At 46.4% G+C, this 23,385-nt stretch overlaps 1 protein-coding gene across 6 annotated transcripts in view; it reads left to right on the forward strand.

Annotated features, from left to right (window-relative positions):
- Positions 1-23,385, forward strand: part of kansl3 (KAT8 regulatory NSL complex subunit 3) — a 54,475-nt gene continuing 31,090 nt past the window's right edge. For 3 of the 6 annotated variants that reach the window (XM_069917531.1, XM_069917533.1, XM_069917535.1), the window contains exons 1-9: positions 9-527; positions 3,246-3,416; positions 5,081-5,171; positions 14,258-14,443; positions 16,380-16,511; positions 17,644-17,760; positions 19,442-19,543; positions 19,915-19,986; positions 22,551-22,625. In XM_069917531.1, the coding sequence (XP_069773632.1) occupies positions 313-527; positions 3,246-3,416; positions 5,081-5,171; positions 14,258-14,443; positions 16,380-16,511; positions 17,644-17,760; positions 19,442-19,543; positions 19,915-19,986; positions 22,551-22,625 (1,161 nt within the window). In that variant the 5' untranslated portion in view covers positions 9-312. Of the gene's footprint in view, positions 528-1,358; positions 2,484-3,245; positions 3,417-5,080; positions 5,172-14,257; positions 14,444-16,379; positions 16,512-17,643; positions 17,761-19,441; positions 19,544-19,914; positions 19,987-22,550; positions 22,626-23,385 lie in introns of all 6 variants that reach the window. The other 3 variants (XM_069917532.1, XM_069917536.1, XM_069917534.1) reach the window with 3 other exon arrangements.

Consider the following 23,385-nt stretch of genomic DNA (forward strand, 5'->3'; position numbering starts at 1 on the left):
AGCGCTGTTAGCGGAGGACGGCCACAGACTCCCAGGAGCGCTGTTGGCGGAGGACAGCCACTGACTCCCAGCGGCACTGTTTGCCGAATACTGCCGGAGACGCTGTTTGTGGAGAGCATCCATTTACTCCCAGAGACGCTGTTGACGGCGGGCATTCATTTACTGTCTCCTGGTGGCGGTGTCGTCGGAGGTCGACCACTCTCCATGGGTCCACGGAGCCCGGGCGATGATTGCTCTGGACGCTGCGCTGCGTTGACTGGGCCCGAGGCCTGACGAGGCTGGGCGTTCTTCCAGGCCCAGCCGGACATCCCAATGTGCTGCCGCGGCAGCGACCGGGACCTGCAGAGTTCGGCCCGCCGGATGGGCGCCTCGCTCCTCCTGCAGCTGTCGGCCCACGAGCGGGAGCTCGACCTGGTCTTCCAGGACCACAACTATGCCAAGCCGTGGAGCGCCCACCCCGAGGCCAGCGGTTTCCGGCCGGCCCGCCTGCTCTTCGTCACCCCGCGAAGGCACCACGACCTCGGCAGGTGAGGGGACATATCCCCGGCTGCCCAGAGAGAGGCACCCACCCCAGTGGATCCTCCTTCCCCCCCCCCCTCCCCTCCCCTCCCTCCAGTGTTTACTGCAATCTGTTTCACTTTAAGCACATCTATGGACTAAACTGTGAACAAACTGAGCAAATGCAGATGTCCAGTCTCTCTGATGTAGAAGAGACCGCAATGGGAGCACTGGATGGAGTAGGCAAGCCCTGCAAATTCATGTGAAATGTGGCTTCACCTGGAAGGATTGTTTGGGGCCCCGAATGGTGGTGAGGGAGGAGGTGTGGGCACAAGTGGAGCATCTCCTGCAGTCACAGGGGTATGTGCCAAGAGGGTGGTGAATGGGAGGGAAGGAGTGGATGAGTGTTACAGTGGGAGTGGTTGCTGCAGAAAGGAGAGGGGTGAAGAGGGGAATATGTGGGTAGTGGTGGGATCACATGGTAGATGGCGAAAATGGCAGAGGAGGATGTGTTGGATGCAGAGGCTGGTGGGGTGGTAGGTGAGAACAAGGGAATCCAGTCCTTGTTGCACGTGTGGGTGGAGTGGTCCAGGGCAGATGTGTAGGTCATGGAGGATATGGATTGATGGTGGTAAGGGGAAGCCACGTTGATTTGAAGGCGGACATTTGGCACGGAAGTCTTCGTCCTCAGTGTAGATGCGACGGACATGGAGGAATTGAGAGAAAGGAATGGAGTCCTTCAAGAGGTCTGTGCAGCACATGTTCACAAAGGGGGCCATGTGACCAGGGGAGATTAGACTATGCTCAGAATTTAAAAAGTGATTTTTCTAAAATCTGGGGTTTGTGGTTATTTTTTTCAGGTGGAATCCAAAGCACAGGAAGTTGTGATGAACATGTCCCAGCACAGACGAGTTGGGTTGAGGTCAGAGGTATAGCCAGGTTCTAATGTTAGGGGGAGCAAGCACATAAAAAAGGCAGCATGATTACCCCTGTTCTGCAACAAGCGCACAAAATATTAAACAAAGATCTGGACCCACTGCAATTCGCCTGTTGTCACAATCGCTCGACAGCAGATGCAATATCGCTGGCTCTCCACTCAGCTCTGGATCACCTCTAAAACAGCAACTCATACATACGGCTGCTCGTCATAGGCTACAGTTTGGCCTTCAGCACCATTATTCCCTCAGTGCTGGTGGAAAAAGCTACACACTCTGGGCCTCTGTACCCCTCTCTGCATCTGGATCCTTGACTTTCTCATCAGAAGACCACAGTCAGTATGAATTGGAAACAACGTCTCCTCCTCACTGATCATCAATACAGGCACACCCCAAAGATGCCAATTGCTCTACTCATTACACATTCCACACAGTGTGGCCAGGCACAATTCCAATGCCATCTACATGTTTACCAATGACACCACAGTTGTCGGCAGAATCACAAATGGCAATGAGGAAGGGAGATAGATCAGCTCATTGAATGGTTGTTGAATCACAACAACCTTGCTCTCAACATCAGCAAAACCAAGGAGACGATTGTGGATTTCAGGAAGGAGTCAGGGGAACACGACCTAGGGCTCAGTAATAGAGAGGGTCAAGAACTTCAAATTCCTGGGTGTCAACAACTACAAAGATCTGTCCTGGATCCTCCACATTAATACAATTGCAAAGAAGGCTCACCAATGGCTGTACTTTGCGAGGTGTCTGAGGAAGTTTGGTATGTCACTGAAGATTCTCGTAAACTTCTACAGGTGTACTGTGGAGAGACTTCTGGCTGGTTGCATCACTGCTTGGTATGGGGACGCCAACTCTCAGGACAAGAATAAACTCCAAAGGGTTGTTAACTCTGCCGCGACATCACAAGCACCAGGCCTCACTCCATCGAGGACATCAACATGAGGCGGTGTTTTTAAAAAGCAAGTGTCTTTCCTCAAAGACCCCCCACACCCAGGCCATGCCCTCTTCACTCTGCTACCATCGGAGGAAAAGGTACGGGAGCCTAAAAATGAGCACTCTACAGCACAAGGACAGCTTCTTCCCCGCAGCCATCAGATTCCTGAATAATCAATGAACCAAAGACGCTGCCTTACTTTTCATGAACTATTATTTTTATAGTAATGTAAGATGGTTATAATATGAATATTTGCTCTATGACGCTGCCGAAAAACACCAAATTTCATGACTTGTTCATGACAATAAATTCTGATTCTGAGTTACCTAAAATACTGTAGTTCAAAGAACAATAAAATTGTAACTAAAAAATGTTACTTTGGGGTCTTAGTGAGGCTGTCACTGAGACTCGCTGGAGCTTGTCCTTGGCACAGCCAGATGACACCGATGCCTCACATTCCGTTTCATTTTGTGGAGAGAGCTGCATCTCAGTGTGTGGAGCCCACTTAGTTACAGGCGTCTTCTTAATATGTTAATTGTTCAGAAAATATATTTTCCACAGCACAGAACACAAATGTAGTTCACCAGGACTTGCTCTCATAAAGCACTGAGACAAGTTGACCACAGCATCTAAATATGCCAGACACACACAAAGGTAAACCCATCAACAGGAAGACTCGAAAACTAAGAGATGCAAATGACTGCTTGAATTGGAAAGCTACCAGGTCGTTGCAACCTTTAATGGGAAAATGGTCCTCTCTGCACTAAAATGGTTGCCTTTGGCATTTCTACCGTTTTCTGCTTTGTGTTGAAGCCCATTTGATCCTGGAACACACCCAAGATATTTTGTATTTTTTTCAGTGATTGCGAGGTGTCTGTGGATGTGGAGACGGTGGTTCCAACACCAACCCCCCTTTACGATAACCAGAAGGCTCGGAGTGTGATGAACGAATGTGAACGGCATGTTATCTTCGCGAGGTCAGACACTGATGCTCCTCTACCACCTGATGACTGGGAGGACCACATCAACAGGTGGGAGCCCTGTGTGGTAGTAGCCTCTGCATGGCGGTTTTTGTCAATAATCTTGGTGTCATGAGATTGAGGTTTAACTTCATAATTTGGTGCAGTGAGATTCGCTTCCAACTTTGGATAATTTCGTGCGGTGAGTTTGTGTGTTGGTTGAGGCAGAGTGATAGATTGTGGGAGGTCACATCACATGCACGGCAACACAAGTGGTTTGTTCACCGCCTCCCATTGTAGGCACTGGTAGAAACAAAATCAGAAACTGATGGAATATCCAAGGGCTGGAATGCAGTAATTAGTAATGGTTACACGACCCCATTCAGTCCCCACTTGGAGCACACAATACAGCTGTGAGTTCTACATTGCAGGAAAGATGGATTAGCCTGGAAAGGGCACGATGCAGATTGACCAGTCCGGGATCAGCCTGAAAGGAGTTCTCATTTTCCCAATTTTGTTGAGAAGCCATTGATCTGAATCATGTGCTCTGTTTCTCTCCCCACGGATGCTCCTTGACCTGGTTATTTCCAGCATATTTCTGATTTGGATTTTTCCAATAAATTATATAAATGATTTGCATGGGTTAAAATGGTGGTAAAGTTAGGGTGTTCAGCTAATTGGAGATAACATAAGAAATAGGAGCAGGAGTTGGCCATTTGGCCTGTCGAGCCTGCTCCACCATTCAATGAGATCATGGCTGATCTGATGATTGGCTCATCTCAACCTCTTTTCTCCATAATCCCTTAATTCCCTGACTGCAATTTTTAAAAATAATTTTTTATTTAGCACTTCACCTTGAACCACGTCTGTAACAATATATAGATATTATATATAAATATTCAGTATAAATATATTCACAGTGACATTTTCATTTTCCCCCCTTCTCCCCACCCCTAAAAGCAGGAAATAAAAGAAGGAAAAAGTAGTAAATAAACGATGAAATCTGTCCAACTTTGTCTTAAATCTATTTACTGAGGTCGTCTCCACTATTTCAATGGGCAGTGAATTCAACAGATTTACCATCCTCTGGGAAAAGCAGCTCCTCCTCATCTCTGTCCTAAGTTTGCTACCCTGAATCTTGAGGCTATGTCCCGTAGTTCTAGTCTCCCCCACCAAAGGAATTAACTTACCTACCTCAATCTTATCTCTGCCTTTCATAATTTTATGTTTCTATAAGATGCCCTCTCATTCTTCTAAATTCCAGCAAGTACAGTCCAAGACGACTTGATCTCACCTTATAGGCCAACCCTTTTATCCCTGGAATCAACCTGGTGAACTTCCTCTAAGATGCACGTAGAAAAATAGTTTCCTTTGGTATGTTGAGTCCAAAATCAGGGTTCCTTACAACTGGGGCTAAGTGATGTCGGGAAGCACTGATTCATCCAAAGGGGTTTGGATAGCTAGCAAGTAAGACTGAAATCTAACTTTGATTGGTTTTCTGGATCAGAGTGGTAAGAATTTCAAAACCAATTTGGAGATGAAGCTGTGGATCAGCCATAATGTAAGTGAATGGTGGAACGGGCACAAAGGGTTGAATGGCATCCTCTCTGTTCTTGTGTTTCTCCCTGTCTTCTGCTGCGCTGATGTCTGGGCTCAGAATCTGCCTTGACTCCTACCCCCTTGTCCCTCTATCACTGTCCACTCCTGCTCATGATGGAAATTATCCTCCCCTCTAGGTTGGGATGGACCTCTGCTCAGAACAAGCTGTTCAACAAAATTGTGAAGGCATTATACTCAGACCGGTTGGCAAGACTGGCCAATGAGGGGGTGAGTGGTGACCGTGAATTGAGACCAGGCTTTTAATTCTCAAATGAATGAATGGTGCAGATTGACCATAGTTGGAAAGCTAGCTGCCTGGGATAGTCAAGTTTATTGTCATCTGATTGTACCTACAGGCAGACGCACAACCAGACATAACACACATACATATACATATGCAGGACAAATAATCATATATACAAATAAATAAATATTGTTTCGTGAATATGAGAGTCGGGGTGGTCAGTGTGAGCCGTTCCTTCGGTGGTTCAGCGTCCTCACTGCCTGTGGGAAGAAGCTGCTCCTCAGCCTGATGGTGCTGGCTCTGATCCTCCTGGATCTTTTCCCCGATGGGAGCAACTGAAAGATGCTGTGTGCGGGGTGGAAGGGGGTCCTCAGTGATTTTGCGCGCCCTCTTCAGACATTGATTCCAGTAGATGGTGTAAATTGGGGGGAGGGAGACTCCAATGATCTTATGTTCCTATGGATCCATTTCTTTACAGCAACTGTACCACATTTTGATGGAGGCAGCCAGGGCGTTCTCGATAGCGCTCCGGTAGAAGGTTAACATAATGGTGGCCAGTAGCCTTGTTTGCTGATGCACCTTCCTGACTGAGCCAGGGCTGTAGTGCCCAACTGATGGCTGATCTACCACTTAACTCATTGCTAGGTAGGGTGCTACGGATGAATCAAAAGATCCGCAAAGACCAGATCTGTGACATTTAGGGCTGGGAGATTCCAAAGCATGCAGAAGGTCCACATGCAACCTGTGGAAGGCCAACACAAAGAGATAATGCCGGACAATGCTGGAGACGCTCGACAACTATGGCAGGGCTTGCAAACCATCACATCCAATAAAGCAAAACAAGGCTGTATCATCAGTTATGATACATCACTTGCAGATGAGCTGAATGTCTTCTCTGCTCACTTTGAAAGAGAAAACTAATCAGGAATCCTTGTGACTAGTAGCACTACCATCTACTTTCATGAAATGCTTTGAGAATTTGGTTCAAGCAAATTAACCCCTGTCTCAGGAAGAACTGGGATCCACTTCAGTTCCCTTATTATCACAGCAGGTGAAAGCAGATGCCATCTTCCTGGCTGTCCACTTTGTGTTGGATCACCCAAATCACAGGGATACCTACCTGAGGCTGTTGTTCATTTACTACAGCTCGGCATTCAACACCCATCATATCAGCAAAACTCATGCCAAGCCAAGGGACCTGGGGCTCTGTCCATCCCTCTGCCACTGCATCCTTGACTTCCTCATAGCGCACCCCAATCAGTGCAGATTGGCCCCACCACCCCCTCTGACTACATGACAGCATTTTTTATAAAAAGGTTTGGTTTCTGAAAATAAAAGGCAACTATGATAGTCAACTTCAAGCTGAATGGAAAGATAATTTTAGATTTGCTGTGTCACCTAGGAAGTTGGAGAAACATTAAATGAACTTTTATTAAATTTACCATGTTTAATCGCATAATGATGCTGACACATTGCGTTAGTTCAACTGACTGAAAAATGTTTTGCCGCTGATTTTCATTTGTACTCTGCATCTGATGCCTCTTGTGTCAGTGTCCAACAGTAGTTGGCCAGCATTGATGGACTCCAATTGTCTTGATACCACTTTTTCATGACCTGGTGAAACTGTTCGTCACAGACTGTACCAGGATCAGCAGGGAAAAAGTCCAAGGGCAAATGCAGTAAATGAATTTTGAATAATATGTTGCACTGCATGGTTTGGTATGCTTGAAGTAGATTTAAAATATGATAGGAAATCACAAAAATAGGTTGTATCTAAAAAGCAGTACATGATAGGAAAAATTTAAGGTGATTTTAATGATCAGCAACTCAAATTCCTTAAAATACACTCAAAGGAGTTCAGGAAACAAAATCTTCAATGCCCAGTGCCATCAACACTGGGCACCCCAAGGCTGTATGCTGAGCCCCTGCTCTATTCCCCGTACACCCCTGACACCACAGCCACTGACAACTCCATCGTTGTTTGTCGCATAACTGGAAATGGGGTCAGAACATAAGACAGAGATTGAGAACCTGGTCGGGTAGTACTAGTCAGGGCAACGATCTTGCTCTCAGCGTCACCAAAACCAATTGGTGATTTTAGGAAGGAGAGGCTGAGATATCTGCATTGGTGAAACTGAGGTGGAGAGGGTCAGATTCCTCAAGTTCCTGGGAGGGCATATTGCAGAAGACCTCTCCTGGAGCCAGCACAAGGTAACTGTGAAGAAATAGCACAAATAGCTCTGCCTTCTAAAGAGACTGAGTCTATTTGGCATGTCAGCAGATACACTTATAGAGATACAATGTGGAAAGTATACTGACTGGTTTGCCAATTCAGGTACCCAGGAATGCAGAAGGCTGTGGAAGATATTAAACACAGCCAGGTCCATCACAGGCTCTGACCTCTCTTTCATTGCAGACATCTGTGTAAGGTGATGCCTCAAGAAAACTGCCAACGTCATAAAGGGCCCCAACACCCTGGTCACAACCTCTTCACTGTTACCTTCGGGCAGAAGGCCCAGAGGCTTGAAAACCAGTGCCTCTCATTTCAAGAACAGTTTCTTTCTAACATCTTGAACCTTGTCCTATTACAGCACAAAAGGGCTGTCTGCATTATTGCAAATCATTGTTTCTGCATGAGGATTACTGTGAATATTTATTATTTATTGAGTATTATTCTCTTTCAATTTTATTCAATTAGTTTGCTATTAGTTTTTCTTCACAAGTACAGTAGAATCCCCATTGCAGGTAGACCCCGACATGATGGGGTTTGGTTTTGTGATTCGCAATGTGAGTAGGGGGTCTACCTGGTGCCTCTCCTGCCAAGAGGCCGACCCAACATCCCTGATCCTGCTGGGACTTTCCGGCGGGAGTGGGGACATCAGCCTCCCGGCGGCAATGGGAGGACAACGTCCCCGCTCCTGCCAGGGAGACCAAGATGGTGCCTAGTAACTAAGGGCAGCGGCATCACTTCACAACACCCTGTGATTTGGAATGTATGCGCAGATTGCCGTTGCTCTCTTCCCCCCCCCCCCCCCCCCCCCCTGTTGATCTCTCCTCCCTTGCCGATCTCTCCCCCCTCCGCCAATCTATAGTCAAGCTCCCATGAAATTCAAATATGGCTAAATTTTTTTGAAGATGTCATTTTTTTTCCTTAAATTATAAGTGATTTTCTCCAGGCGAACACAGCTTTGCATTTCCATGTTCCAGCACGTGATGCTCAGGTAGAAATCAGATTTCTAGGTAACCGCTATGCAAACATCACAAGATGAATTTGGACAGCTTCATTGTAAGTTGTGTCCATAATGTTTCCCCAACAGGAACAACTCAGGATCCTGTGGGAATTCTTTACCTGTGATTTTCCCTCAGGCTTGACCTAGTTCCACCCAAAAGTGTCTCACCTTTGTCCATGTCCTGGTTGCTTGCACAAAGATTCCTGTCTCGACGCTGTATCTAAATAATTGCTTTGATAATTCTGATTGAGATCTGTACTATTTTTGCGGTGTCAGCTACAGCTGGTGCAGAAAATGATATGGCTTCAGCCTGTACTGCACATTGATGGTTGTAGTCATGCTGGTCTGACGTAGGTCGGACCAGTACCTCTCATCAATCACTATTCCTGAGTCTGACTCCCACCTCTGTCTCGATTAATGAAGGCCCGGTTTGGGTCCTTCTGACTGGAGCAAGAAATACACCAAATCACGGTCTCCCTTTTGCTGCATTTTGGTGGGGCCATGCTTCCACCTAATTTGTCGTGTTAGAAAGATCTTATTTGAACATAGCAGTGGAATGTCTTGTTTAATAAACCATACTTTTGTCTGAGTTGTTCGAATTACATAAATTGCCTCTGTTCGTAACAGTCCTCTGTGCACCTGACAGGTGTCCAGGATCTTGTTACCTACCATTAAAGGTATTAATCTATCCGGAGTCGGGGGAGTTTTTGGGGACAGCTCTACTTTGATACCTAAATATTGGTTAATTTTATTCCAAATACCAATGACTTGTTTTAAAATAGGGCTGGCTGCTTTTCCAAATAATTTGACGTCTTATTTATAAACAAAGTCCTCTGCCACCTTCTCCCCCACCATAAGCAAGCCAATTTGTGCCCAGGATGGTACATTCACCACCACCACCCCCCGCCCCTCCAAAAGAGTGAGGCGGTACTATTTCTTAAAGTCTGGCAATTGTAAACCGCCCAGACTGTAATTCCAGACCAATTTTTCTATAGAGACCCTGGCCACCTTTCCATTCCATAGGAAAATTCTTACCCATGAGATTAGATTTTGAAGGATCCCCAGGGCAACGCCATGGACAGTGTCTGAAAGAAGTACTGAAACCTCGGCAACACATTCATTTTAATACAATTGACCCTGCCTGCCACGGTTATGGAGAGGGACATGCACCTATTTAAGTCTTCCTCAATCCTCACCAGCAAGGGTGTATAGTTCAACCTGTATAAATATTTGTTGTTATCTATTCTCATTTCTAAATATTTGATCCCATTTTGTGGCCACTTTAAATAACCACTTTGCTGACATTGACTGTAGTCCCCTTTGGTGAGTGGTAAAATTTCACTCTTGTTCCAATTAACCTTGTAGCCAGAGATCTCCCCATAGTTGTCCAGCATAGAGCACAGCTTAGACAATGTTTACTGGGTCTGTCAGATATATCAGTACATCATCTGCAAGAAATTGATTTTATGTTCTTCCTGTCCTGCTCCAAAACCTTCAACGTCTAATAGCTTCAGCTAATGGCTCCATGGCCAATATGAACAGGGCTAGAGACAGTGGGCATCCTTGTTTACTGGATCTTGTCAGTGGGAATGGTGAACAGCTTTGTACGTTGGTCACAACTTTAGCCTTGGGCGCATGGTACAGCGCCCTTATCCAATTTATGAAAGTTGGCCATATCCCAATATTTTCCAGCACTTTGAATAGAAAATCCCACTCCATTTTATCAAATGCCTTTTCTGCATCCAGGGCCACAGCCAGACCCCTCTCATTCCTGGTTTGTGCCAGATACATTCTACTCAACAGTCTGCCAATATTGTCTGTTGTCTGTCTGTTTTGCACAAAGCCTGTCTGGTCTTTGTTTATCAGTTTTGACAAATAACTAGACAATCTATTCACCAGAGCTTTGGCAAGTATCTTATAATCTGTACTTAACAGTGAAATAGGTCTATAGGAAGACGGCAATAATGGATATTTGTCATTTTTTAGTATCGCCATAATGATTGCTGTTGAGAAAGATTCTGGGAGGGTATGGGTCTCCATTGCCTGATCCACCACCTCCATATAGAAGGGTATCAGTAAATCCTTGAATTCCTTATAGAACTCAGATGGAAACCCATCCTCCCCTGGAAACTTGTTAGTCTGCAGCATATTCAATGCTTTCACTATCTTTTCCTCTGTGAAAGGAAGATCTAGGCTACCCTGTTCTCTGGATCCAAATTTGGAAGCACTAATTTGGACAGGAACCCATTAATTTTATCAGACCCCCCCCCCATTAGTTCTGATTTGTATAAACCCTCATAAAATTCCTGAAGGTCTTGTTAATCTTTGGTTTGTATGTGGTCCTGCCCTTCCCATTTTGTATTGCATTGATCATCCTTGAGGCCAGTTCTGCCCTCAACTGCCAAGAGGATTTTATGGGCTCCTCCCCCAATTCATAGTATTTCTGTTTTGACCTCATAGGTTTGAAGCGTATTATACTTCATTTCTTTGTTTGCTCGAGTCCTGTACTGGTCCTCTGAGCCTGATTTCTGGTACTCCTTTTCTAAGTGAGTAATTTCTTGCTCCAATTCATCCACCTCCCCCATACATTCTTTCTTCACTGTCTTGGTGTAACCAATTATCTGGCCTCTCAAATATGCTTTGAAGGTATCCCATAGGAGAAATTTATCTGGAGTAGAGGAACAGTTGGCCTTGCAAAATACATCTATCTGCATTATAAATCTACAAACCTCCGCCTTCTTTAACAGCAACCCATTAAGACGCCATCTGAATGCCATATCCTGCTTATCTGGCATTTCTATTGTTAGTGTCAGGGTGAGTGATCTGAGAGAAGTCTTACTGTGTACTCATCCTCCATGATCCTACCCTCTATATGGGCTGAAGGCAGGAAAAAGTCAATTCTAGAATAGGAGTCGTGTTGTTAAGAGCAGAAGAGTAGTCCCTCTCTCTCGGATGCTTCTGTCTCCATACATCTATCAAATTCACCTCCTTCATATAGACAATGGTAGCACTCGCCTCCTTTGTTTTAGTTATTTTCTTTGATCCAGACAAAATTTAAAATCTTCCTCCCAATCAGGATGTTCTCCTTTCCTTCTGCCAATCTTAGGAAAGTGCTCTGTAGAAACTTTGCATCATCATAATTGGAGCTGTATACATTTACTAAGGTCCAGGATTCCGAATATATCTGACAGTGCATCATTACAAATCTTCCCGTTTTATCTGTAGTCACGTTCTCCACTCTCACCAGAACACACTTCCTTATCAGTATTACCACCCCCCTTGCATGTGAACTGAATGAGGAGGATATTACCTGGTCTACCCAGCCCTTTTTTTATTTTTGGTGTTCCCGCTCCATTAAATGTGTTTCCTGAAGGAAGGCCAGATCCATCCCCATTTTTAAAAATGTGTCCCAAGACTCATTTGCTCTTTGTTGACCCGTTCAAATTATTAACGTTAAAACTAACGTATTTCATGTTGTTGATCATTGTCCCGGAGATCCTCCAATCTGTGCTTTCTCCCATGTCCCCGTCGTCCCTTGTCCGTCCGCCTGACCTTATTTTCCCAGCCTGCTGGGCCTGCAACAAACCCTGAAAAGGTAAAACTGAGACCAGGGTCATATGCCCCAGAAAGGCAAGTTTTTAAAAAAAATGTGCAACTATAGGAAAAAAAGGGAAAAGAAAAATCAGACGAAGACAAAAGATACTACACCGGACTTAAAACTCCTTATCCATGTACTTTCCTTCCCCGCCTCTAATACTTCCTCCCCCCAACCTTTGGTGAATTTTACCCTCCATATCATCCCCCTTGTTTCTAAAGGTTGTGCATTTTGCACCCATCTACCTCTCACCACTCTCTACCCCCACCCCCTCCCGGACCATTTCCTTTCCAAATATTCTTCCTGTAACTTATTTACAATATTGTCAGCAGTATATTCATATAAACAAATTAATCGTTAGGCATTACCCCGTGTATATTACTTCTGGCAGACCAGCAGCCGCTTGGCAAATTCCCTGGCCTCTGACAAAAACTTTCGGCATTATAAATTTTAGAGTTGCCGGGTACCTTAGGACACATCCGTACCCTGTTTGTTTTGCCATCCTCTATTGGACCAAATTCTTTTCCTTTGGCTAAGGAGGGCCACACATATCTGGATAAAATAGTAACTTTTTCCCCTCCAGTTCCATCGGCGCCCCCCCCTCCCCCCTTTGCTTTCGCCATGATCGCCGCCGCCCTTAAAATTTCTCATGATTCTGGTGACTCAAAGGTTCACCAGGACCGTGTGGTCTCTGTCTGGGGCCCGGGCACGGGAAGGGCGTCCGATGGGCTCTCTCAAACTCTACCATATGCTCCAATTGTTCCTTTCCCAGGACCTCTGGGAGCCAATGCTGGTAAAAAACCCATGGGATCCTTCCCCTCCTGACTCTCCGGCAGACCTACAATTTTAATAGTATTCCTCTGGCTATGGTTTTCCAGAGTATCTATTCTCTGCCAGAGATGTTCCCTCTCCATCTCGCAAGCGACAAATTCGGTCTCCAGTTTATTTATTCTGTCTTCACTATTACCAGTTCTGTTCTCCAATTCAGCTACCCTTCCAGCTAAAGCAGTTAGGGCAATCTCCCATTTGTCTGTCTTTTATATAGCTTGCCAGTCTTCTCTCCATGGTCAACATAGCCTTTAATATGTCCTACAGTGAAAGCTCCTTGCCTCCTCCCCTTCTTGTTGATGCCAGGCTGCTGCTGTGATGAGTCCCAGGTCCACCACCAGTGTCTCCCTCCAGGCTGTCATCTGAGTCTTCCTCACTGGGATCCACACTGGAGCCATCCCCGATGCGGGGTTAAGGTCTCCAGCTCTCCCAGGTTTTTACCCTGCAGCCCATTGCGCTGTGCTCTTAGGCATACTTCGCACGGTGTTCTTGGTGGGGAGGGGAAGGGACGTGATGCGTGCCGTGCTCCAGAGCTCGGTTTCCCTCGCAGACCCCAGTTTTCTGATGCTCAGTCATCGGGTTTGGACTCGGCTGGCGCCGACTTCTTGGACGAGCCTTGCACCTCTTTGGCGGGTTGGGCCTCCGATGTCGGGCCTTCTCTGGTGATGGGCCTGGAGCTGGAAGTGCCATCTTGGCTTCTACGAGGAGGGCTCGTTCGGGCAGCAGCAGATCCTCCCAGCTTGTTGGCTGTCTTCCCTTGGCTGCAGCTTTTCTTCCCCATTAGGATAAGCCTTTATTATTAAGACTTTTTAGTTGTTTTCTTCAAATTTTCTAATTTTAAAGTTTTTTCCCACTTTGCTCAGGGAGCTCAAGGGGTCGACATCCTATTGTTGGCTCTTCATCACGTGACCTCTGTGCATGCATTCGTTTCGCTGTCACCACTTGCACGGAGGCGAGTCGGGTTGGCAGTGTGAGGAAGGTCCTCGTGTAAAAGTTTCAGTCAACTGGAAAATTTGCATATCTGACATCCGCAATCCCTGTAGGTGCCAGATAATGGGGATTCTACTGTACATACTTGGCTGCAGCAAGAATTTTGAACCCTAACCTGTATGTACACTGTACAATGTGTATGACAATAAACTCCTTGGAGGGGCCATTATGAAGGGCAAAGGAGCAGGTAACCTTGCAGGAAATTTCTCGAGGAGGGATGGGTTTGAGGAAACAGATGCTCTTTGCTGCTTGTGGTTGACATTGAATCCGACAAAACTGTGATGCAGTTGTGGTTCAATAACCAGCCTAGCAAAGGAGGTGTAGGCTGTAGAGAGATGGTGTCTTCCATCCCATGTTGCTGGGCATGTACTTCTCTGGGGAAGGAAGGATTGTCGCTGGTCATCTGTGTAATTTATTGATTTTTCAGGCTAGCAATGAGCCGGTGCTGAGGAGGATCACGGTGGATAAGTGCGCTCGTCGCATTCGCCAGGCCCTAGCCAGCCTCAACTGGGACACCAAGTTAACACAGTGGCTGCACACAACACTGGTGGAAACACTCAGCCTTCCCATGTTGGCCGCCTACCTGGATGTCCTTCAGACATTGAAGTGCAAGGTATGTATGCATGTGCTTGGCTTGCAGCACCCTTCACTCTGGGCAGCTCAAAGCACACTCCAGTTTCGTGAGTACCCAGAGCATAGGAGTCATCTGCATATAGCAATATCCCACTGGCAGCCACCGTCAAATAGGTGGTAAATCCAGCCTGGCAGTTGCACTGTTGCTCCTAATCCTATTGTCCGTGTGATGAGTGGGTAAACTGGCCCCTTTGTTCCTCCCCATATCTTGGTGACACCATTTCGTGCAATCCCAGCTGTTGTGCCTGATTGGTTTTGGAATTTTGGCTTCTCTGTGGTCCTCCCCACGCTGCCACCTTTGGAATACGAGATTTGCAAATCTATGTCCCAATCTCGCACTTTTCGCATAGCCCAGCCCACCTTTTGTTTATTTGCATGGCTAGCGTAAGGCCGTGACAGTGCCAGCGACCTGGTGGTTTGTAAGGTATTCCCCCATGTCTGTGTGGGTTTCCTGCTCCAGTTTCCTCCCCACTGTTCAGAATATACAAGGGTTGCAAATTAATTGGGGAAATGTGGGTGGCAAAGACTCATGGGCCTGAAGTGCCTGGCACTGTGCTGTTTGTCTAATTTTAAAAAAAAATTAAAATTAAGCACCTCTAATGCCCATTCATGTCTCCCCACCATCAGCCCCTCCCCAGGACCTTCCCCTGTGGCCACAGGAAGTGCCATAATTACACCCAAACCTCCTCCCTCACCACCATTCGGGGCCCCAAACAGTCCTTCCAAGTGAAGCCACACTTGTGTATCCATGGGAGTGATAGACTGTATCCAGTGTTCCCATTGTTGCCTTCTCTACATCAGAGAGATTGGACACAGACTGGGAGATTGCATCGCTGAGCACCTTCACTCTGTCGGCATCAGTGACCGGGGGGTCTCCCAATGGCCAACCATTTCAATTCTGTGCCCAACCCCCATACTCACATATCTGTTCATGGTCTCATGTACTATCCCACCAAGACCACCCGTAAATTGGATGAACAACACCTGATTTTCCATCTGGGCACTCTCCAGCCGGACGGCATTAACGTCGACTTCTCCGGTTTCTGCTGGCCTACTCTCTGTTCTCCCTTGCTTCCCATTGTCTTCTTTCCTCTAGCTCTCCACCCCTTTTTCTCTCCATTCACAGAGCCATCCTCCCTCCCTCTTTTATCCACCTATTACCTCCTGCCTGTGGGTCCATGCTCCTTCTATCCCCCCCTCCACTACCATTTTGTTTGGGAGCCTCCCTGCATTGTGCCCGTATCTTGATGAAATGTCGGTTCTGTGTCGTTATCTTTGCTATATAAAGGACACTGTTTGATCTACTGAGTTTCTCCAGCTTTGTGTTTTTACTGTCGTGCCAAGAGGCCAGCCACTGATTCCCGTCCTCTCCTGCATCACTGTGGATCTGCTATAATCCAAAACTTAAAATTTTCACCTTAAAATCGGGTCGTCCTACACAAAGAGTCTGAAATTCTTATGTTGACGACGATATCTCAACACCACTGCCACTTTTCTCTGCCTCCAGTGCAATCTCGCACGTGCCCTGTTAGTTTTTTTTGCGAAGTCTCAGCGCTCCCCCACAGGGAACGTCCAACCAGTGTGACTGCTTTCGGCTATGTTCAGGGTTTGACCAACAGTGGTTTAAAATATCCAAATAAAATTTAAATGTTTAAATGATCATTTGTTATTAAAATATTGTTATTTGGCTTTTAACTGCATCCACTGGTCAGCGGTAGGGCCAGATTTTTTTGGGCGGGGGTGTCATCTTATTCAAAGGGTATCGCTCAAAACAAATATTTTAGGTGGAAATTCCATGGTCGTCCTACACGCACGCTGTCCTATACAATGGCATATACGGTACATTCATTTTAGCTTCTCACAGCCACAAAATGCTCCCCTCACCCTTTTCTCCTGCTCTGGATGTTCTCACACAGCTTCCAACACTGATTGATAAAATGATCATCTCTTCCACTGCCAAATCTGGGGCTGCTGGGGCGGAGGCTCTGCCCTTGCTGTTGAAGCGGCCATGGGATCCTGCAGTTGGAGTCCTCTCCCACAACAAACCGGTGAGTCACAGAAACCTCTCAAAGTGTGGGACAGTTGCATAAGGATTAAACCAATGGTTCTCAACCTTTTTCTTTCCAATCGCATACCATCTCAACTAATCCCTTACTAACCACAGAGCACCTATGCCATCTATACCATAGGTGCTCTGTGGTTAGTAAAGGATTACTTGGTATGTGAGTTGGGAAAAAAAGGTTGAGAACCATTGGATTAAACCCTTGCTGTGAATATTGCACATGAAAGTAAAATAAAGGAAGCCAGAATGATGTGGGAACTGGTACATTGGGTAAAAGCAGTGAAACTCTGGGATTACTCTGGGACGGCACAGTTATCGTTGCGTTTAGCGCCACGCTGTTACAGCACCAGCGATTGGGATTCGAATCCTGTTCTGTCTTGTCTGGAAGGAGTTTGTACATTCTCCCAGTGTCTGTGTGAGTTTCCTCCGGGGGCTCCAATTTCCTCCCACACTTCCAAACATGCCTGGGTTTGTAGGTGAATTGGGTAGGACATGCAACAAACTGATGCCCATATCAACTCTGCCCTGGCTTGTGCCCTGAAGAGGCCACTCCAGCTACTATCAGAGTTTCACTACTCGTGGTCGACCATGACTGACGGAGACCACAAAAAATGTCTAAATTATTTGGATTTGAACTTCTTTCTGAGGATGTTGTTGCACCAGTGAGTTTGGGATTTCATGGCAATTGATGTGATGAGCCACCACTCTGAATTGCTGTCAGCTTGGTGGGATGAGCGCTGGGGTGAAGGTGAGGAAGGGTGCAGAAGATGCCCTTCTGCCGCCCTGTTTTCTGCCTGCAGGAAGGGTGCAGAACTGGCCATGGGAGCCAGGGCAGCATAGCAGCCGAGTGCTGTGCAGCGGGCAGCGTGTGGTGTGGGACAGCATACATGTCACCACCTGGGGTGGGGACAGCGTACGTCACTGGGGGTGGGGACACAGTGTACATGTCATCAGGGCTGGGGAAATGGTGAACATGTCACCGGGGGATGGGGAGATGGCATACATGTCACCTGGGGGTGGGAGACAGTGTACGTGTCACCTCCAGTGGAGGGGAGGGGTTTGATTAGGACTCCCCACCACAGGAAGAATGTTTTAATGCTTGTGCTTCTACCTGACAGAGTAAAGTGCCAGGGTCTCCTCTGCTCCTCATTGTTCCCAGTGGACCAACAAATAACACCTCGTCTGCATTGCGCAGGAATCGGTTCTGGTTGTCCCAGCTGTCATGTTTGGGAAAGGTCAGTTGAGTCAGCTGTGTATCAGGTGTTGGGGTGTTCACTTTCTGGAGAAGTGGTTCAGGCTGCATCTCCTCGCCGTGGACATTTCCATGAAATGTTATCTAAATAAACTCCAGGCAGAGAGCTTCATGGCCATTTTTGAATACTGCCAAAATATTGAAAGAACAGTAGAAAGATGGGGTGTCCTCCCTCCATCATGCCCATACGAAGGCTTGGGAACAGGAGCAGTCATCCATCTGGCCCGTCGAGTAAGGTCGTGGCTGACAGCTCCACCTATCTGCCCTTCCCAAAAGGTTTGCTTCCTGAAAAACATACCGGGGATCATGATAGACAACTTCACACTGAATGCAAAGATAATGTCACATTTGCTGTATCACGTAGGAAGTTGGAGAAACATTAAATTTATTGAATTAAATCGCATAATAATGCTAACACATTGCATCAGTTCAACTGGCCTAAAAATATTTTACCGCTGATTTTCTTTTGTACTCAGCATCTGATCCCTCTCATGTCAGTGTCCAACAATAGCCAGAATTGATGGATTCCTGTTGTCCTGATACCTCTTTTCCATGGTCACAATGTCCTGGTGAAACCTTTCACCATGTTCGTCACTGACTGCACCAAGATCAGTAGGGAAGGAGCCCAAGCGCGAATGAGAAAATGACTTTTCAATGACATGTTGAATTTCATGGATTTGTAGCTTGAAGAAGACTTAAAATATGGCAGGAAATCACAAAAATAGGTTATATCTAAAAAAAACGGTACGTGAAAGGAAAGTTTTTGTGATCAGCAACTCAAAATTTATAAAATCCACCCAAAAGTTTTCAGGAAGCAATATCTTCATTGTCCTGTGAACCTGTCAGCCTTAAATACAAACAACCCTGGAACTTAAAAATTTCACTTTAAAATCAGCGGTCCTCCTATATGCCTGGTCTAAATTTCTTCACTTGGCATAATCTTCCCGCTGGTTCCAACGTAATCTTGCAAAGTTATTTGCAAAGTTTCAGTGCTCCCCTGCAGGGTCCATCTGCCCGGTCTGACTGCTGATGGCTCTGTATAGACTTTAAATGGTCTGTTACAGGAGTTGACTTTAAAAAAAAAATTCAACTAAAATTTAAACCTTCCAATGATAACTTGTTATTTAAAATATTGTGATTTGGCTTTTAACTGCATCCATTGGTCAATGGTAAGTGTCCGATTTTGGGGGTCGTCTTATACAAACCCTATCGCTCAAAACCAACATTTTAGGTGAGAATTCTGGGTCATCCTGTACAGCACCATATATGGTATATTTAAGTATCAATAGCTTAATTGAACTGAGTGAAGTAGGTTCAAACCCCTATCCACTCAACCTTTCCCATTGGGAAGCAGGAGCACTGGTGAGGGAGGCAGAGGAGGGGGGGGGTTTGGGTTGGGAAGAGGGTCACTGCCTTTGTGGTGGAGAGGGAAAGGGGGGAGAAGGGATTGGGCTACATTGGGAGAGGGGCATGGTTTGCATGAATGGTATAACGTGGAGGAAATTGGCAGCTAGTTGAGGGAATGACTTTCCCAAGCGTTGCGAGCGGGTGAAAGGGTAGGGTGGGGTGTGATGCAGCAGATCACGTTCACCATCAGGTCTTCTGAGTGTTGAACGCTATTCTCGAAGCAGGCACATGTTTTACTTCAGGTTCTTGTCCGACAGGTTGTCCCAGTCACTGTACACACTGTGAATGGTGGTTCAGGAGTGAGTGTGTCGCAATGTCTTGAGCACATGATCGGGGCTGTCCGAGCAAAGATCCTAGAGGTTGGTAATGCGATGATCCGAAGTTGGTGACAAAACAGGCCTCTTGGGGTCAGAGCCCACACTGCCTGGATTTTCCTACTGTCTGCCATCTCCTAGTATTTCAAATCTTGCCAGTGAGCAGATACACCTTGTTATTTATTTGAGTCAAATAGTCACATCTCCTTGAGTTCTACATTTGAGATTCGCAATTCTTGTCCCAATCTCTTCCATTCTCTCATTTATTTTGATTGGATATATGATGTGATCTTAGAAATCTAGTATTTGGATGTTGGGTGTAAGGTGGTGATGAATTAAAGTTGGTTATTGACAAGTTCACAGAGAATGCTTCAAATTATAACTCGTGTGTGTGTGTCTCTCTCTCTCTCTTCCAGCTACAGACTCACTTTCCAAGCAGACCAATTGTACTGATGGGTTGGAACGTTGCAGCCCTCATTGCTTGCCACGTAAGGTCATGCCTGTGAGATCTGGGTTGCTAATTAGCTTGTTGTTTCCAGATGAATTGCTCACCTCATACATATGCCGAAGGTGGGAGAGTGGCTCCTGCATTAGTTAACATAGTGATGCTTGCAGGAAGGGCCATTCCATTAACTCAGCTGCAAACTCAGGGCTTGGCCATAAGAAACATGACTGGTCAGGAAGCTAAGTCACAGTCATGAGAAAGCCAGCCACAGATCAGCAGTGGGAACGAACAGGATCCATGCCAAGGATTGAAGAACTGAAGGCCTATTGATAAATCTGTGTTGACTTTGCACATGCAACCAAAAAAAGGGTAGTACAGTTAGGGCAATGCTGTTACAGCACCAGTGACCAGGGTTCAAATCCTGCGCTGTCCAAAGGGAGTTTGTACATCCTTCCTGTAACTGCATGGGTTTCCTCTGGGTGCTCCAGTTTCCTCTCACCCTCCAAAAATTTACCGGGGTTGAGGTCAATTGGGTGTGATTGTGCCGCACAGGCTTGTGGGCTGAAAGGACCTGTAACCGTGCTGTATGTCTAAATTTTTTTAAATTAAAATTTATCCTCTGGTTTGGCTGTACACTGCATTCTCACGGTGTGTCCATGTTCCAGAGAAGACACGGTCCTTTCTGCTAGAGCTCAGGTGGTTCGTACTTGCAGCCATGAGGGAGTCCAGTTGTTGCCTCAACCTCCTGACTTGCCCTTCCCTTTCATCCCTGCATTCATATGCTCTGCTTGTACACAGAACATTAGAGCACAGTATAGGCCCTTCGTCCTACAATGTTGTGTCGACCTATACAAACCTACTCAACAATATAAAATTTCCCTAACTTGTACCCACAACTCTTTTTCTTGCATCTCTGTGCCTATCTCCGATAGTTCAGTGGTTAGAGCACTTGCCTCGTAAATCAGGGGTCATGAGTTCATTCTTGCTGGGGCCTCATGAGGGGCACTTGACTAGACAAAGTTAAAGAATTTCATGATATGTTACATTCTATATATAAACATTCTAATACTGGAACCTTTACTTATCTAAAACCACTTTCATGTGTTCTGATAGAAGATTAGGCGCCTGCAGGTACAGCTAGCAGAGCCCAGCTGGCACATTCAGGTGGCCACAAAATGGATGGCTTTGTGGCACCTAAACGTGCCAGCTGACTGCTAGCCGCCTAGCAGCGAAAGCTGGCTACTCTGGACAGGTGCCTAGTCCCACCTACGCTGACCTCCCGTCATAGCAGCGTGTCAAGGCATGCCTGACAAATAGCTCAGGCCATGACTTGACTCCCGCTGCCCGTCTCTCGCCTACCCGACTCCCGCTGCCGGTTTCCCCCTTGCCCGCCCGACTCCTGCTGCCTGTCTTCTCCCCCCCCACCCTCGCTCGCCCAACTCCCGTTGCCGCTGCTGGGAACCCCCACCCTCACCCGGCCGACTCTCGCTGCCAGTCTCCCTCCCCCCCCCCCCCCCCACCACTGCAGCTGCTTCGGGGATTGGGGGGGAAGGAGACTGGCAGCGGGAGTTGGGTAGGCGAGGGTGGGGGTGAAGAATGGCGGCGGGAGTCGGGCAGGCGAGGGTTGAGGGGGATGGGAGACTGGCAGCGGGAGTCGGGCGGGCGAGGGGGGGAGACCAGCAGCGGGAGTCAGGCAGGCGAGGGTGGATGGGGGAAGAAACCGGCAGCAGGAGTCGGGCGGGCGAGTGTGGGGGGGGCGGGGGGGGGGGGGTGGGGACCGGCAGCGGGAGAGGGTGCAAAATAAAATTTAAAGAAGTCTACTTTAGTCTGCGAATTCATCAGCCTGCCCCCTGGCAGCCCGGCCGCTTTCAGCTACCACAGTCAATACTCCGAGCAGGATAGTTATGTCTTTCAGAGAAGGGTTAGGTGAGTAACCCTCCTGGCCGGCTTTTCCGGTTTCAGATGGCCACCCGACAGCCACACAGGAGTCTTCTGTGCGACTTTACAGCGGGGCTTTGTGGCCACCTGAAAGTGGCTTAAGAATCCCTCTTGTACCAGCCTCCGCCACCACCCCGAGCAATGCATTTCAGGCACACCCACTATTCTGTTTTTAAAAAAAACTTGCCCAACTTCTCCCCTAATCTTTCCTACCCCCACCCTCTGCAGATGCCCTCGTTTTTCTGCAACATGCCCTTTGTTTCTGCTCACTCAATATATTAGAGATTTGCCACTGTAGGATGTTCCAAAGTGGCCCTCAGCCAATGTGGATTGAGATACAGAATAAAATTTGCTCTTTTGTGGCAAAAAAAATTAACTAATTCAACACAAAATTAATTATCTTCAACTCGTGTTTCTTGTGGCTGGTCAAATGACTTGGGTTCGCATTATAGAAAATTGGGATATCGGTCACAACCCTCCTACCTTGTACCAGGAGTGGCTAGGTTGGAGGGAAGCACTGGCTTCCTGCTGTCAGGATGTGTACCGTGAGTGTTACAGGTGTGTAAGGAAAAACTGCCTCCAGTTACCTGCTGTCAGGATGTGTACTGTGAGTGTTACAGGTGTGTAAGGAAGCACTGCCTACGGTTACCCACTGTGTTTCTGTTGCAGGTTTCAGTAATGGAATTTGTCTCGGCTGTTGTTTGCCTGGGGTTTCCTCTTTTCACTGTGGATGGGCCAAGAGGAGTGAGTGTCAAATTGACTTAATTCCTTTTAAGAAGTATTTTTGGGATAATAATTTGTGCCTATTTTTCAATTTAAGGCACATCCTCATGCACAGAATAGGCTAGATAGGAAGTAAAGCACCCACTCCAACGGTCTTAAAATGCATCACACTGGAAGGGAGGGTGCAGTAGAGAGGTCAAATGAAGATGATTCCAGAATTTGTTGCTTTGGATTCAGGAAGTGTGACTGTCTCCCTTTTGGGAGGAGTGTCCAGGCCGATGGCTCCCAGGCCACATCTCTAGTCCCACACACACACCCACTTACTGTATACATATAAACACATACTGTATACTAAAACGCTATACATATAAACACATACTGTATACATAAACACTGTATACATAAACATACTGTATACGTATACATGTGAATACTGTGTACATATAAATGCACATACTGTTTACATAAGCATTCTGTACATATAAACGCGCATACTACATATAAACACATTGTATACATATAAACACTATATAAACACATACTGTATACATATAAATGTGCATACTGTATACATAAGCACACACACTGTTTACATAAGCATACTGTGTACATATAAACACACTATACATATAAACACACATACTGTGTTTATATAAACACATACTGTATACATATAAATATACACACTACATAAACCCATACTGTATACATATAAATGCATAAACATGCATACTGTGTACATATAAACACACTATGCATTATAAGCGTGCATACTGTGTAT

This window comes from Narcine bancroftii, chromosome 2 (assembly GCF_036971445.1).
Source record: "Narcine bancroftii isolate sNarBan1 chromosome 2, sNarBan1.hap1, whole genome shotgun sequence".
NCBI classification, from domain to species: domain Eukaryota; kingdom Metazoa; phylum Chordata; class Chondrichthyes; order Torpediniformes; family Narcinidae; genus Narcine; species Narcine bancroftii.